Genomic DNA, 15,026 nt, shown 5'->3' with positions numbered 1-15,026 from the left:
ACGGTGTCACGCTATGGTAGTTAAACCAGTTTTTCTGGCCAAAACGACTTCGAGCCTGTGCGGAAAAGGGCCGCGGTGACGGCAAACATTGCAAGGCCGCAGGTCGCTCGCTCGCAAAAGTGGATTATGCAAAGTCCGGCCGATAGGAAACCGAGCTGCATGCATGCGAGGCGAACGCGTCCCTCCAAGCGATTTGCAGCGGAGGCCGATGCGTTTGCTCGCGATTGAGTCGCACTTATCGCGTGGAGGTCGCCTGCAAGGAGATCGCGGAAGGATTATGTTGCGGCGAGGAGCTTTAGAAACTGAAGCCGATGTTGGAAAGCGTCGGGCCAGATGTTTCTAGGACTTAGTACATGAAATGAACCACCAGTCCGTACAAAATTAAGATAAACACACTCGCGTGCGCGTGTTACTTGATTTATTGTTTTTAACCTGCAACAAAAAGATACTATACTGGCGACTTTTGAAGTTTGGAACGAGTATCAACGCCAATAAAGGGAAAATACGCGCGAGCTTAAACTAACATGGAATGGTGGTACAGTGATTAGAAGAGAGAGGGAGAGAGGAAATAAGAGATGGAAGGCCGCTCTGAGGTTAACCAGTGTAACTGCCTAGTTGGCTACTTAATTAAATTAAATTAAATTATGGGGTTTTACGTGCCAAAACCACTTTCTGATTATGAGGCACGCCGTAGTGGAGGACTCCGGAAATTTCGACCACCTGGGGTTCTTTAACGTGCACCTAAATCTAAGTACACGGGTGTTTTCGCATTTCGCCCCCATCGAAATGCGGCCGCCATGGCCGGGATTCGATCCCGCGACCTTGTGCTCAGCAGCCTAACACCATAGCCACTGAGCAACCACGGCGGGTTGTTGGCTACTTTGCACTTGCATGAAAGAGAAGAGTAAGGAAAGATGAGGGGAAAAAGGATATAAAATGAATCTGTCCGCCCAAGCACGGTAAAGGCAGCTGACAATGATTACAGTCTTCCAATAAGTGAATAATTGCTGCTTTGCACGTTGAACAAAATATCTTGGTCAAAATAAAATACAAAATGCAAAATCGTGCCGCTAGATTAATCACTTCCAGGTACAGCCGTGAAGGAAGTGTCAGTGCGATTAAATCATCTCTAGGACTCGAACCATTGGTGTTGCGTCGGAAAATTGCGAAACTGTGCCTTTTCCAGCGACTTTATTGTAACTTCCCCGAACTGCATGGAAGGCTTCTAATCCCACCAAACCGTACATCTCGTCGCCTTTTTAACTCTTGCAGTATCCAGCACTTGCATGGTTCAACATTTTCCTTTAATCAATCGTTTTTGCCTAGCGCCATTATAGAGTGGAACAATTTACCAGATAGAGTTGTCGATGAGCGCAACCCTATTATCTTCAAGCAGCTGCTTACTGATCACCTTAAACCCTAACCTTATAATGACCTATACTGTGCCTTCATTCTTTTGCGATTGCCATCTCACATCGTGACTGTTCTGCTGATTTGCTTTTGCATTCTATTCAGCGTGCCTCTTGACTTTTGTTGTTGTTGTTGTTTGTTTGTTTTAATGCGAATCCACAGGCTGAGTCTTGTAACATATTGTAACCATATCTTTATTTCTATCCTTATCTTCTGTAACCCCCCCCCTTATGTAATACCCCGACAGGGGTACTTAAGGAAAAATAAATGATGATGATGATGATATAGCAGGATGCAAATAGGCCAACTTAATTGGAGGATAATGAGCAGTCGTAAGTTTTGCGTTGAAACTTTAGTGATTAGATATACCAATGAACAACCTTGTACCATGGTCGTTTTGTCCATGATGTATTTACGAATTATGCGTTATAACGGTGAGGTCAGCTCTGCACAACATAAAACATAATATAGAGCGACCATGTACTAGGGAAAACTCACGCGAACGTTTCTCGAGCTGACTGTTGCCCCACCGAGGTTATGATTGTATGAATTCAAAGAGGCGAAAAGAAACTTCGAGATTGGTTGCACTATTTCACCCTGCGCGAAGATGTGAATAAAAGACACATTGCTGTTAAGGCACGCTGTTTATCGGCTGCTTCTCGCCTAACTGAGAATTTTTGTTAATGGTCGAAGCTGTTGTCACGCATTTGGAAGTTTGCCTGGAGCGTACGACTCGACCCCAGTGTCCTCGTTCGTAAGCGTCTCTTTTTTTTCTTTTTTCTTTGCGAAGTGCAAATATATCAAGCTTCTGTAAATTCCTATTTCTGTGCACCTTCGCTCCAAGAGATGAGTATAAGAGAGAGAGAGAAAAGTAAATTCTGGGGTTTTACGTGCCAAAACCAGGTTCTGATTATGAGCCTCGCCGTAGAGGGGGGCGCCGCGGTTTATAGTTTGACCGCCTAGAGTTCTTCAACGTGCAGCCGATGCACGGTACACAATTGTTCTTATACTTCGCTCGCCCCCCACGCCGGAATGCGGTCGGCGCTGCCTGGACAAAACCCGCCACCTCGTGCTAAGCAGCGCAATGCCATAGTCACTTGGATACCATGACGGGTAGGAGCGAGACAGAGCAAGAACGGACTGTACTTGTTAAAATATGCCCAGAGAGACCAATGAAAGTTCATCGGACAGCTTCGGCACACCTGCCAGAACATAAGCGATTATCTTGTCCTCAAGAAAAATAGTGCATGCTCGCGCGACCGGTGAGACCGAGTGCACAAGAGCCAAGTGTTTAAGCCTCTGTACGTCATGGTAGCCAATTGCCGAGTGAAAAAGTGGAGCAAGGCATTGTGGCAAGTGAACGCGTCCATGCATCGATCGCGTGGACAGCGCAGGTCAACGGGTCGGTCATCTTACTGTCGCGAGCTCGGACCCCCCCCCCCCCCCCCCTTTTCGAGGAAGATAATCGCCTGTCGCCGTCATCCTGCCTTGCGTGAACGTTTTGCGATGCAAGGAAGGGGCAACGGCTGGACCGTTGTACACTCAGCTTCAAGAGAACAGCATCACAAAGACATTTGGCAGCGTTTTTTTATTCTGCATCATGAACGTCTGTTCGCTCTCGTATGCGTATGTAGCGCCGCAGTCCGTTGAATGACCTCACCTACATGCACAGTGCAAACAGCCGCGGTGTTGAGGCCTTCTGCGAAGCCGCCAGACCAAGACACTTCCCCAGTGATGTTGGGCCTCTTGGGTTGCAATATATGGCGCGTTCCTTATTTAAAATTTTAGCTGTCATGTTCCTTATTTAAGATTTTACAAAGTGGAGCAGGTCTGTTTGATTTTTGGAGTGTAAAGGAAGATGACACCTCCACAAGGTGGTTAACAAGGCACACGTTTCGCTTGCTGCCTTACACCGAGGAAAGGGCGATAAGTACACAAAAATGAAGAGAGTGAAAAAGAGAGAGAAGGAGAAAGGAACACTAGCTGCGTGCGCTTGCCGGGATGCGCATCAGCTCTTAAAACAGTCACTGAGGTCAGTTTACTTTCAGGAACTGGAGAAATGCGCACGTTCGCCAATGAACCAACACACGGTAGAAGCTGTGTGCTTGATATACATTTTCCGGACAACACGCACGGTAATCCGCGTACAAAGCTAAACAGGCACTATTATTCAGTCGCGTGCCAGTAGTGACGTGGGCTTATGCGAAATTACGTAACAAGGCTTACGCTTTGTGAAACGATATGGGACAGGAAGTTGGCGAGAGGCGTAAACATGAAACACCTCTGCGTCTGAAATCTCCTTTCCGAGTGGGAAATGGCTCACAACCGCATCAAATAGCCCCACACAGACACATAAATTTTAAATGTGAAGTTAATTTAGCAGGATAGAAAATTGGGCCAGGCGGTATCGACTGACCATAATGTACTGTAGCGCGGTAGACGTGACAGAAGACGAAGGATACACACAGGCGAGGCGCTAATTGAACCCGCAGCTAAAGTTTGTACTGAAAAAAATCTAACACTCACGCTCGCAAATGATGCCGGGTATGCACTACGTCATCTTATTTACATCGTTCTTAAATATATACTTGTCTTTCCCGCACACTCGTGTGTATGTTGAAAGTTCAGCTCGTATACCTTAAGCAAAAAAAAAATTTTTTTTTAGACGAACGTTCTAAAGGCTAAAGAGATTCGTTTTTCCGTGGCGAGTACAAAGCGAAGCTGTGTGTGCATTCGCAGGAGAGTGAACGGTGAATGTGCATAGCTGGCGAGCAGCGTGCGCGGCCCAGTCTTTGGGACGATGAAACCAGGCCGGCGACGTGAGCGCAAGAACAAAAAAAATCTTCCCGCCCCCAGCTACCGGCGCCCGTTAACGACGCAAAGTGCTGCGCGTGGCCATCGCGAGCAATCATCGTGGAGAAAACGAGAGCGCCGTGCGGCGAAGCCCGCGGGACAAATGGGATGAGAATACACGAACTCGTGGCGAGCTCATTGCGTTCGGAAAGCCTCCGAGGTCGCGCGCTCCATTTGCGGCGTCCTCCGCTCAAGCCGCGGTACGATTAGCGTTACTTGAGCGGTTTTTTTGAGAAGAATACAGCGTACGCAGCGCTGTGTTAACAAAACGCGCAGTTATCCCGCGTCAACGAGGCGTTTGAAAAAAAAAAAGGCAATTTGCTTCCTTGCTTTCGTCTCGTTCATTGTAATACATCGTCACTTTGTTTCGTATGACGATGAAAGTGAAATTGCTTCAGTAAAGCTCAGGACTCCCCGTTGCCGAGCAGGAGATGGTCTGTTCGATTTCCGTCAGCGGAGAGTAGTGGCAGTATCTCTGAGTGCGATCAATCAATCAATCAATCAATCAATCAATCAATCAATCAATCAATCAATCAATCAATCAATCAATCAATCAATCAATCAATCAATCAATCAATCAATCAATCGTTCATAGTGATTCTGTGTTTGATCACAGAACATATTATTTCTGGAGCATCGGCAGGCTCACGCACGAATAGGCGAACTGAAAAATATTTTAAATAAAGAGAAAGAGGTCGAGCTATACATAAAGGCCGTTTCCATCTTCAAATTTTTTTTCTGCAGCAATAATCAAAGGGTGCAACAGTCGCGGTGGCTCAGTGGAGTTTTGCCCCTAAGCATGAGGTCGCGGGGATGATTCTATTCTCTGCCGCGGTGATTCATAAGACGGCGAAACAACAACAACAACAACAACAACAACAACAACAACAACAAGATCGTGTACCGTGCTCAGAGCGCACGCTATGCGCTTCGCAGCGGCAGCCCTCATATCCACCTGTTATACCACACCCTATGATTTTTAATGAAAGGTTAATCAGCCTATATATACCTCGTTGCGGAGGAAACCACTTCTTATTTAATTTATGAGAGTTTCTTTCTTTTCTGCCTTATTTTGCGTAATACCACGCTTCCTGACTGCAAGGACCGACACTTTATCTTTTCCCCCTAATGCTGTCACATAACGAATCAACAATCAGCGCCTATTGGTTGTCAATGCCACACCCACGATGTTGCTGGATCTCAGCGGAGGTCTACATAAAAAAAAAAGAAGAAAGACATCTGGGTTTCTTTTGATTAGTTTCCATTTACCCCTCTAGCCTGTCCTGGCCCCTGAGACCAACCGGTTCCGTAACTCCTACTGTATCTTCACAAGTGCACGAGCGAAGCCGACGTACGCCGTGAAATGGTTTCCTTGCACCACGCCGCGTCAGGTCCACGCCCTTCACAGCGAAAAGAAAGAGGGAAACTCGTAACGGCGAACAACTTAGCAAACACTTTTTTATATATAGCGTTGGTACCTCATCTCTGTTGCTTGTTTTCGTTGACCGCAGTCGATGTGCATATACCTCGGCACGAGGAGTGTGCTTCACGCGCCACTTAAGCGCCGAGCGCGTTTTAACTCGCGCAGGAAATACACAAAAAGTGTCTTCAGCCGGGGCAGATAAATTGTGTAAAGGGCGGTGCCGTGCTTTTTTATCGCGGTTAAGTAGCCCGTAAAAAATTGTTTAGCTCTCCCGAGTTTGAACTTACGGATTACGCCAGGGTGAACTTTGGAGCCCAGTCACGCCGGATCTTTGGATGCACGGCGAATCCATAGCGCGCTACTTCTGAGCACAAAGAGAACTGCAGATGGTTTGAAGTAACCCGAAGCCCTATATTACGGGCTGTTTGATAGACCCATGGTTGCTTGGGGGCATTGAAATCAATCAATCAATCAATCAATCAATCAATCAATCAATCAATCAATCAATCAATCAATCAATCAATCAATCAATCAACTGATTAATATCTCAACAAAATAGTAAACGGATGAATCAACGGTTCAATCGATCAAACCATGAAGCCGATGAGGGTCCCAAACAAAACGCGTAAACGAAAAGACACTCAGGCCCCCGACCGAGACGCGGACAATTTAGACAGGCGCACGGAGCAAGAGACTGGCATATGCACGCTTGGAAATCCGACAAGTGGGCACGAAAATCGCTTCGGCCCACGATGGAGCGCGCTGCATGCACGCACAGAGAGATTGGAGGCGGCCCAGGACATGCCGTGACCGGGGAAATTTTGAGCGGCAACCGCACGCGGAACGCGCAATTTAGCGGGGCCTTATTGCACGTTGTTGAACCGATTGGCCGTTTTATTGCCTCCTCCCTTCGAGGATTGCTCGCGTGACGGGCATGCTGCGAAATCGAGTGATCCGGCTTCGGCCACGGTGCAACGGCGCGCACGTAATAGTGGCGGGCAGTCCGATTATCGTATTATTTCGCGTGTCGAGGTCTTCGGATACAATGTGGATTGCCCAGTGGGTATACTCTGAGAAGAAGAGGACGAAGCGGCGAGCGGAACATATCAGAGCTCGGCACATGTCAGGGCTCGGCGCCCTGGCTCAAACTGTGTCACATAAGTGCAAGCGCAGCTCCTGAGTGGCTGGCGTAACAAAGACGACATTTATCATAGCAACACTTTCGGGCAGCAGCTCTAATTTCGGGTCCGTAATCGCCCCCTCATGTAATGCGGCTGGCCGTTAAATGTGGCAATTTTATGACGTTTAAGAGTGTCCGCGTAGAACGCCCTATCATCGGTGCAAAGTGTATGTTTGGACTTTCAAAATTTCTAATTTATCAGGAACTACGCCATTATTATTATTATTATTATTATTATTGTTGTTGTTGTTGTTGTTGTTGTTGTTGTCGTTGTCGTTGTTGTCATTGTCGTCGTCGTCATCGTTGTTGTTGTTGTTGTTTCAGCCACCGAAAGCCACAATCGTGTGGTGACCAACGTGAAAGAAGTCGCACTTTCGCTTGAAAGGCAAAGCACCGATTGCAATAGCAAATTAGTAGACAGCTGTATGAAGTAAAGAGGGTAGTTTTATCGGCTGTCTAAACTTGCAAGCATTCGCCAACTAAGTTAACAAGTATGGTGCAACGCGGGCACACGCAAACATGAACGCACCTCACTCTATGACCACGCACACTCACTGTCAAAACGCTGGAGTGAGAAAGCGCGACAGCAACACCGAGCGAATTGACGTTCGTGCTGCCTGTTGCTTCAACACAGCGAGAATACAGTGCACGCGGAGCTATCATGACTCGACGCATTCTGTCCAATGCATTGAAAATAGCTTTCAAAAAAGACGCGCGCGGCCGCGCCATAAGCAGCTGGCGCCGGATCAGAACGCCTCCCACCCTACCTTTCCTCCCCCGGTGCCTTGCACGCGACGGAAGACGGCGCGCTTCGTTCCCGCTATCCTCCCTTACGCGGGCGAGATTGAGCCACCATGGTCGGCGCACCATTGCACGCTTTCACTCGCACATGCAGCATACGGCGCGCGGCGACGATGTACTTTACATGGAACATCAAGGCGACGGCGATGCCAACGTCGACCGCAGAAATGTGCCTGGAGCGTCCATATAATTGCTATCGCAATAAAGGTGAGGGTGTGACCCCTCAACGCTGTTATACAAAGGAATTCAGTCCCAAAGAGGGGAAACGATAGAACTGCATAAAATACTGCACCTGTTAGTCTAGAAATTTTGCTTATTTGTTTTTCTTCTTCACGGTAAGCCCGTATAGACGCATAACCGCAAGAGTGCTTCTGACCACACACCCTAAGAGAAATACCTTGTCTGAAAAACAATGCAAACCCGTCGGGCAACATTACTAACCACGGTCGAGCTGGCCGTATAACTGCCTACCGAAAAGCCACTCAAGGAGGCGAGCATTTCGGCCCTCTTTCAACGACTGTTATAAACGAACGCCAACGTCCACACCCCACACTCCCACGAAAGCGCACGCCCAAAGCCACCGCAGGCGTAGGAAGGGGGCAGACGCGGTCGCCGGGCAAAGGTCTCAGGAAAAGGCTGTTCGTGCAGGCAAGTAAACACGGAGCTATGCAGTGCAGCCACAAGGTACACGGCTTCGCACGGCGGACATGCGCGCCGGTGGAATTTTTCGCCGCCTCGCAAACCGCGCAGCGCAGGGGGCAGTATGCTACGACGGCAACCTTGAGACGCGGCCGCTGGCTGCTGCTACGTGAGGAGGGCGCGTTATAGAAAGGGGCAGCCCCTACGTAGTCGGTGGCCGGTTGACCGGCAGCGGTTGAATCACAAGGCCGCGGCTTTCAATGGGCGGATACCGCCTTTCGCCGGCGACGACGACAAAACGTGATCCGTGTCTCGCGCAACACAGCACGGCTGTCGGCGCGCGGACAGTGCAGGGCCTTTCAGCATGCCCCGCGCGCCGTAGACGGGCCACCCTTTGAAGTCGTTATTGTTGCGCCGACGGCCGGCGACGAGCGTGGAAGGAAAGCGAAGCGACGTTCTAGCAAGCGCTTCTCTTCTTCGAGCCCGTCGAGCGAGCGATGAGGCGATCGCTTCTCGAACGTGAATGGAAAACGGGGAAGCGCTGTCTCGTAATAACGACTTCGTTTTTTGTTAACACATTCTTACCCCCACTTCATTTTTCGTCAACGTAAAATTACCTCAGTCTGTTACACGGCGAAGCGTACCCACAACAAGTTAAGTGCGCTTGAAATCGTCGTTCCGACGTCAGTGCCTTCATTTACTTTTTGCTTATTAAGACTGCATTGAGGAAGTTCTGAGATAGTGCGTCTGCGATACGCACTCGAGATCGAGATGTAGGTCGTCCTCATAGTTATAGCTTCTCCAGCTGGACGCAGTGACCTCAATTTATTCGGGAGAGTGGCTTCACTATATTCGCGTTCTCTCTTTCGGCTTTGTAAGCTGGCAGTTAACAAAAGTTAGCCTGCTGACCGGTTATAAATGTCTTGACCTCCGTTAAGTGCGTGCCAACAAAAGATAGTGTTTCTGTGTTTATGTGGATCACACGTGAAAGTGACTATAAATTACTTTTTTCCTCTACAATTCGTGTAACTCAAGAGAGAGAACAAATAATCTAAAAGGGCATAATCTAGGTAATTTAACCTACTAGCAGGCCATTGTTGATAGAACTGCAGTTATCTTCTTCAACTAGGCCATACAGAAACATTTCCTATTATTGGACTAAACCCCTACGCAGAAGCTATTTCGTCAGGTAAGTGGAACTGACCTCATGAAAAAGAGCTCGAATAGATGCGAAATCCTGAGTGGCATGACATCTGACACACTGAACCTTGCTCGACGCAGATAAACTTCGACGCTGTCTTTGCGGACTCCTGATGGCCAAATCAAGAACATTGGCATTGGAATCAAATGCACCTACAGAAAGGAACAGCTGGTAATCGTTTGCGGCCAGAACGTTGAACACGCACTGATTAATAGCTTCCGGTCGAGCCTCAAGAAGTCAACCTTAGAGTCCTAAACCTTTATGAAGACCCTTGTTGGTTAGAGTGAATGGCAAGTGAATGAATTATCAATGAATCTTGCAAGATGCTTTCTAACGCCAGTATGATGTTCAAACCTAAGAAATTATTTTTTTTTGACCCAGGATTGTCTCTTTCTCTCTCTCTCTCACGCACACACACGCACACACACATACACACACACACACATACATACATACACACGCCGACGCACGACCGTGTCTTTCGTCATCGCGAACTCAAACACCCAAATGAATCTTACGGAAAGTTTTGTGAAAGACATAATGACAGTATAGTGAAAAAATTTGCACATCTTCTCTAGTCTGCTGAGTAAATAATATAGTTCATATTACCCTCACTTTTCTTCGACAGAGCTCGCTAAAATGCACTGAGTTAAAACAAAAATTTCCTAAAGAGTTCTTACATAGTTCGCGTACGTCCTGGAAGCACGTTACCGAGCATCTGAGAACTAGCGCCTGTATAGACGGTATTAATTAATTGAAACTCAATGTTGTCAATACATATGTCGCTGGCCTCTGCACAGTGTTATATTGTTGAAACAAAGATTACGTGCGGTGAAATTAAATTTGGGAGCCAATAAGCATCTCGTCCACAAAACCTAGTATTGTCATTTGCCTAACAATGACGACGACGACAACGACGATGCCAACGACAACAAAAACAAGAACATCACAAAAAATATGGAACTTTCTGCACAGGCTGCAACAGGCCACCAAAGGAAACAACTCTTCTGACCTAGACGTAGCCTTCAATCTTGTTCAAGGAATATAAGAAAAAGAAAAAAAGAAAGAGGAGATGCAGTAATTGCCGCGTAGTTCGACGATACCAAGCGTCGTTTTTGATGTCTTCTCATATGCCTACAGTTAAACAAGAACAACTTATTTTTCGGGAAGCTATAGTGTCTATAAAAGGAACGGGACTGATCTAAAACCTATAATGTGGGCGAATTGATGCGAGTTTTTTTAGTTTCTCTTCTTTTCTCATCTTTTCTGCCCTTAACGCATCCCCCTCTACAGACTAGTCAACCGGACACTTAATCTGGTTGACCTCTCCGCCTTTCACCTCTTGTTTTTTTTCTCTCTCTCTCTCTTACATGAGAAGCCTTACACGTATCTCGCATATTTCCCCCGAGGGAACTATGCTCCGTTTAGCGTGCTCTTACGAGCGGCTGTAGAACAGCAAAGCAGTTCACACACAGGACGGCACCGTCGGTTACCTCGAGCTTGTCGAGCCCCTTGAAGACGGCCGAGTCGACGCCCTGTATCCGGTTGTCGGACAGGTCGAGCAGGCGCAGCTCCCGCAGCGCGCGGAACTCGTTGGTGGCGAACACGGGGCTCAGCTGGTCGCCCAGCAGGTTGGAGCCCAGGTGCAGCTCCTGCAGCGAGCCGTGCACGCCCTCGAGCAGCCGCTCGCTCAGCCGCCGCACCCGGTTGTGCGACAGGTCGAGCACGCGCAGGGGCACGCCGCTCGCGGTGAACAGCTGCGCCTCGAGGTCCTGGACGCCCGCGTGGCGCTGGGAGAACCGGTGGATCCGCTGCCGGTACGGGAGCATCGGGAAGTTGCCCTGCGCGCGCCCGGCGAGAACGTCCCGTGTTTTGGTTGCGTGCGAACCGAGAATTGCGTACACAGCATTGGGTGACAAGCCGGCATCGCCGCTGAAAGAACACTTCTCTTCCAAAACGACGTTGGTGGAAGCCACAGACACGTGCGCGCCAATCTGAACGATGTCGCGAGGACGGGTGCCCTCCCCCCTCCCCCAATTTTTTTTAAAGACAATGCATTTCTTAGCGAGTTGCCCCCACTATTTTCGTATCGGCTGCGCGTGTTTCTATAGCCTCTTTTGTAGGCTGACCACCGAGATAATGCAGTCTATAAATGTAGGCCGATCTCGAAGATAGTGCAGTCGAAAGAATTACGCTGGTACAGGTGATCGAGGTACTATACGAAGGGAACATAAGAGAGAAAAACGAAAAAGCATAAAGTCTAAATAATTACTTATTAAGAAAGCAATAAAACGTAATAGAATAGGCAGACTAGGTCTAAAAATACATAAAGATATATAAAAATAAAGGTGTGGCAAAGTAGTACAGGTATGGTTGCTGTAATCGGTATTTACTCTGCCATGACGTATGAATGCAACCTATTGTAACTTAGATATGTATTTTGCACCCTGCTAATATTCCCAATGGGAATCGCACAATAACTAACTAACTAACTAACTAACTAACTAACTAACTAACTAACTAACTAACTAACTAACTAACTAACTAACTAACTAACTAACTAACTAACTAACTAACTAACTAACTAACTAACTAACTTATTCAGGCTGGTGAACGCAATACAGCCTCTGCAGGACGTTCAGGCAAGCGTAGCTGTCCCTGACATCGAGATGGCGCGGTGTGTTTAAACGTAGTGATACCGTTTACCTCTGAGCCAAAGCCCTTCTCTGTGTTTGCGCGTGCTAACTTATCCACACCACTACTGCCAGATGCACGCACATCTGTCCTCTCGAACACAGACACTTTAGAAGAAGAAAAGAAAGAAAAGAAAAAAAAGGTGAAGCCCAAAGCGACTTCTGGAAGTGCACGCACGAGGTATTGTGATGGTGCTGCGGTGGCTGGCACCATATATACCTCATTCAGATACTGCGGAAACTAAGCCTTCTCTCTCCCTCTCTGTTTACATCCATTTTTCCTTTGCGCCGAGCAGGGCAGGAAACTGGATTCTTTCTTTGTTTTTGTTAACCTTTCTGGCCTTTCATTTGTTTGTATTGCACTATTTAAAAGAAGTTACGAGCGTACGTGCTATGAAACCAAGCCAACATCAGCGATTGCACGAGCCCCACGGGCTGCGACATCAGGCTGTGCCGTGGTCGCGGTTGGATCCATTTCTTTCTTTCTTTCTTTCTTTCTTTCTTTCTTTCTTTCTTTCTTTCTTTCTTTCTTTCTTTCTTTCTTTCTTTCTTTCTTTCTTTCTTTCTTTCTTTCTTTCTAATGAGACGGTGTGAGTTGGCCTTTTGTTGATTTGGATTTTTGCAGCCTATTTTCTTCTTGAAGGAAAGAAAAAACAAACAAACAAATGACGCAATCTCACGGAGTGCTTTTACAGGAGATGGCCTACTTGCGATGCAGATCAAACGACGTCCTTTAATTAAGTTCAGTTGTAGGGCGCTAAATAGTATTTGCCCAAGCTGTTCTTCTTCACACAACACTGAAGTGTAGCTAATCCTATACGCTTCAGCCATTTCTTTCGCGGTACTTGCGAGAACCTGTGCTTATTTCCTTCTGTGTGTATACCCGAAAACGTTCGTACCATAATAGTGAGCGTCGTTATGGATAAAAAAAATAATATATATGCACCAGGCGGAATTGAATCTAAGTACTCTCGATTCTGGGAGCGGTACAGACATCATTCTTTTTTAACACGGCATCAGTTATACTAAAACAGCAGTCACATTCATAGCGTGCCCGTACAGCATCTTCATTTGTAACAGCACCCACACGCATTATATCATTAACCAGTAAGCTAACCAACAAGTGTCCCACCAGCAGATCTCGGTAGATCTACCGGGAAGCTATTTGCTTGACAAGCTTCGATCCGCCTATTGTTTCTGATCAATTTTATTTTTCTTTATTACGTCCAATACCTATGGTCATATTTTGTGAGCCTCGATCCGAGCCTTTTCTCTCTCTCTGTCTTTCTCTCTTGACCGACCACTTTCGCCTGGCACCTATAGTGCGGCGCATGACTGGACTGACGGGCAACTTTCCTCCCTTTCATCGTTGAGCTCAAAACCTATGGTTCATGGTTGTACTTAATGCACTCGAAAGCTATGCGGCGTGGGAATAACAATCACTGAGCGTGTGTCAATCGTTTCAGCACGTTCACTTTTGATGGCTTTAACCAGTCAACGCTCTCTTAACAAATGAAAAAAAGAAAGAAATTAAATTATGGGATTTTACGTGCCAAAACCATGATCTGATTACGAGGCAAGCCGTAGTGGGGGAGTCCGGAAATTTGGACCACCTGAGGTTCTTTAACGTGCACTTAAATCTAAGTACACGAGCGTTTTTGCATATCGCCCTTATCTAGCTCTTCATAAATGTGACGTCCCCGAAATCGATCGTTCGAGTGAGTACCTCCCCGTATACGCTGGACACAAGCCCCCGCGGGCTGTTGCAGCCTATTGGCATTATAGAAAAAAACCGACTTAATGGGCGCACTGAACATGCGTCAGACTATCACGCCTGAAGCTATACGACACGTGATCTGCTCCATGGACTAGCACTGCCTGTTCATCCCGCGAAACGAATACATTTTTAAGCTTCCCGAGAGGCACTGACATCGGCGGGGCATACTTGAATTAGTTTATTGCGGGCTCTTACGCGTCTTTTGTACGTTATAGGGATGTGGAAGTTCTCTATGCAAAGCCCCTAATTTTTTAGTCGTTCCCATCTGGGCGCGATACGCCCAGGAAAACCGCTTGAGAATTCATTAATAAAGAACCTGCCGCACAACCACTGACAGTCGAGCTAATTGGTAGGAACTCATGTTACTAAAAGGCAAGGTGTGTTAACACGCACACAAGTGGGAAGGAAAAAGGACAGCACAAACACCGGCTATTACCTAAGAGAACGGGATCGAATCCCGGCCACGGCGGCCGCATTTCGATGGGGGCGAAATGCGAAAACACCCGTGTGCTTAGATTTAGGTGCACGTTAAAGAACCCCAGGTGGTCGAAATTTCCGGAGTCCTCCACTACGGCGTGCCTCATACTCAGAAAGTGGTTTTGGCACGTAAACCCCCATAATTTAATTTTTTTTTTACCTAAGAGAAAGTCGCACCGTGGTGGTAAAGAAGGAAGGCGCAGAATCTAACCTGCGTCTGCTCAAGGAAAGGCTGCGCCAACTCGTCAATCATAGACACGTGCGGGCCCTCGCCAAGCATTTCCGTTGTCGACGGGTATACGGCGATGCCTTGTTTTGAGCAGGCGCGGATACAATTTGCATCTTGCTTCGTCAAAGAAGGCAAATTTAGAGAGGCACAAAGGAGACAGACACAGCGCTGCACGCCTTCAACAAAACGCTTATCGTTGAACAAACGTTAATCGAGTGGAGGAGAACACGCGTGACCCACACCGACGGGCCGTCTCACTTCTTCCCGCTCCGCCAATGGGATACAGCAGCGTTAACACGCACTGCCGTGAGTCGACTTACCCGTCTCCATCTACCCTCTGGCG

The 15,026-nt window shown here is 47.5% G+C and overlaps 1 protein-coding gene across 5 annotated transcripts in view; it reads right to left on the bottom strand.

Moving 5' to 3' along the window:
* The window catches only part of LOC139059240 (chaoptin-like), a 133,062-nt gene that overhangs the window by 7,662 nt on the left and 110,374 nt on the right, over positions 1 to 15,026 (bottom strand). For all 5 annotated transcript variants that reach the window (XM_070537390.1, XM_070537387.1, XM_070537388.1 and 2 more), the window contains one exon: positions 11,001 to 11,348. In XM_070537390.1, the coding sequence (XP_070393491.1) occupies positions 11,001 to 11,348 (348 nt within the window). The remainder of the gene's footprint in view (positions 1 to 11,000; positions 11,349 to 15,026) is intronic.

Source organism: Dermacentor albipictus, chromosome 4, assembly GCF_038994185.2.
Source record: "Dermacentor albipictus isolate Rhodes 1998 colony chromosome 4, USDA_Dalb.pri_finalv2, whole genome shotgun sequence".
In the NCBI taxonomy this organism is placed as follows: domain Eukaryota; kingdom Metazoa; phylum Arthropoda; class Arachnida; order Ixodida; family Ixodidae; genus Dermacentor; species Dermacentor albipictus.
This window is presented reverse-complemented; position numbering and strand designations above follow the sequence as displayed.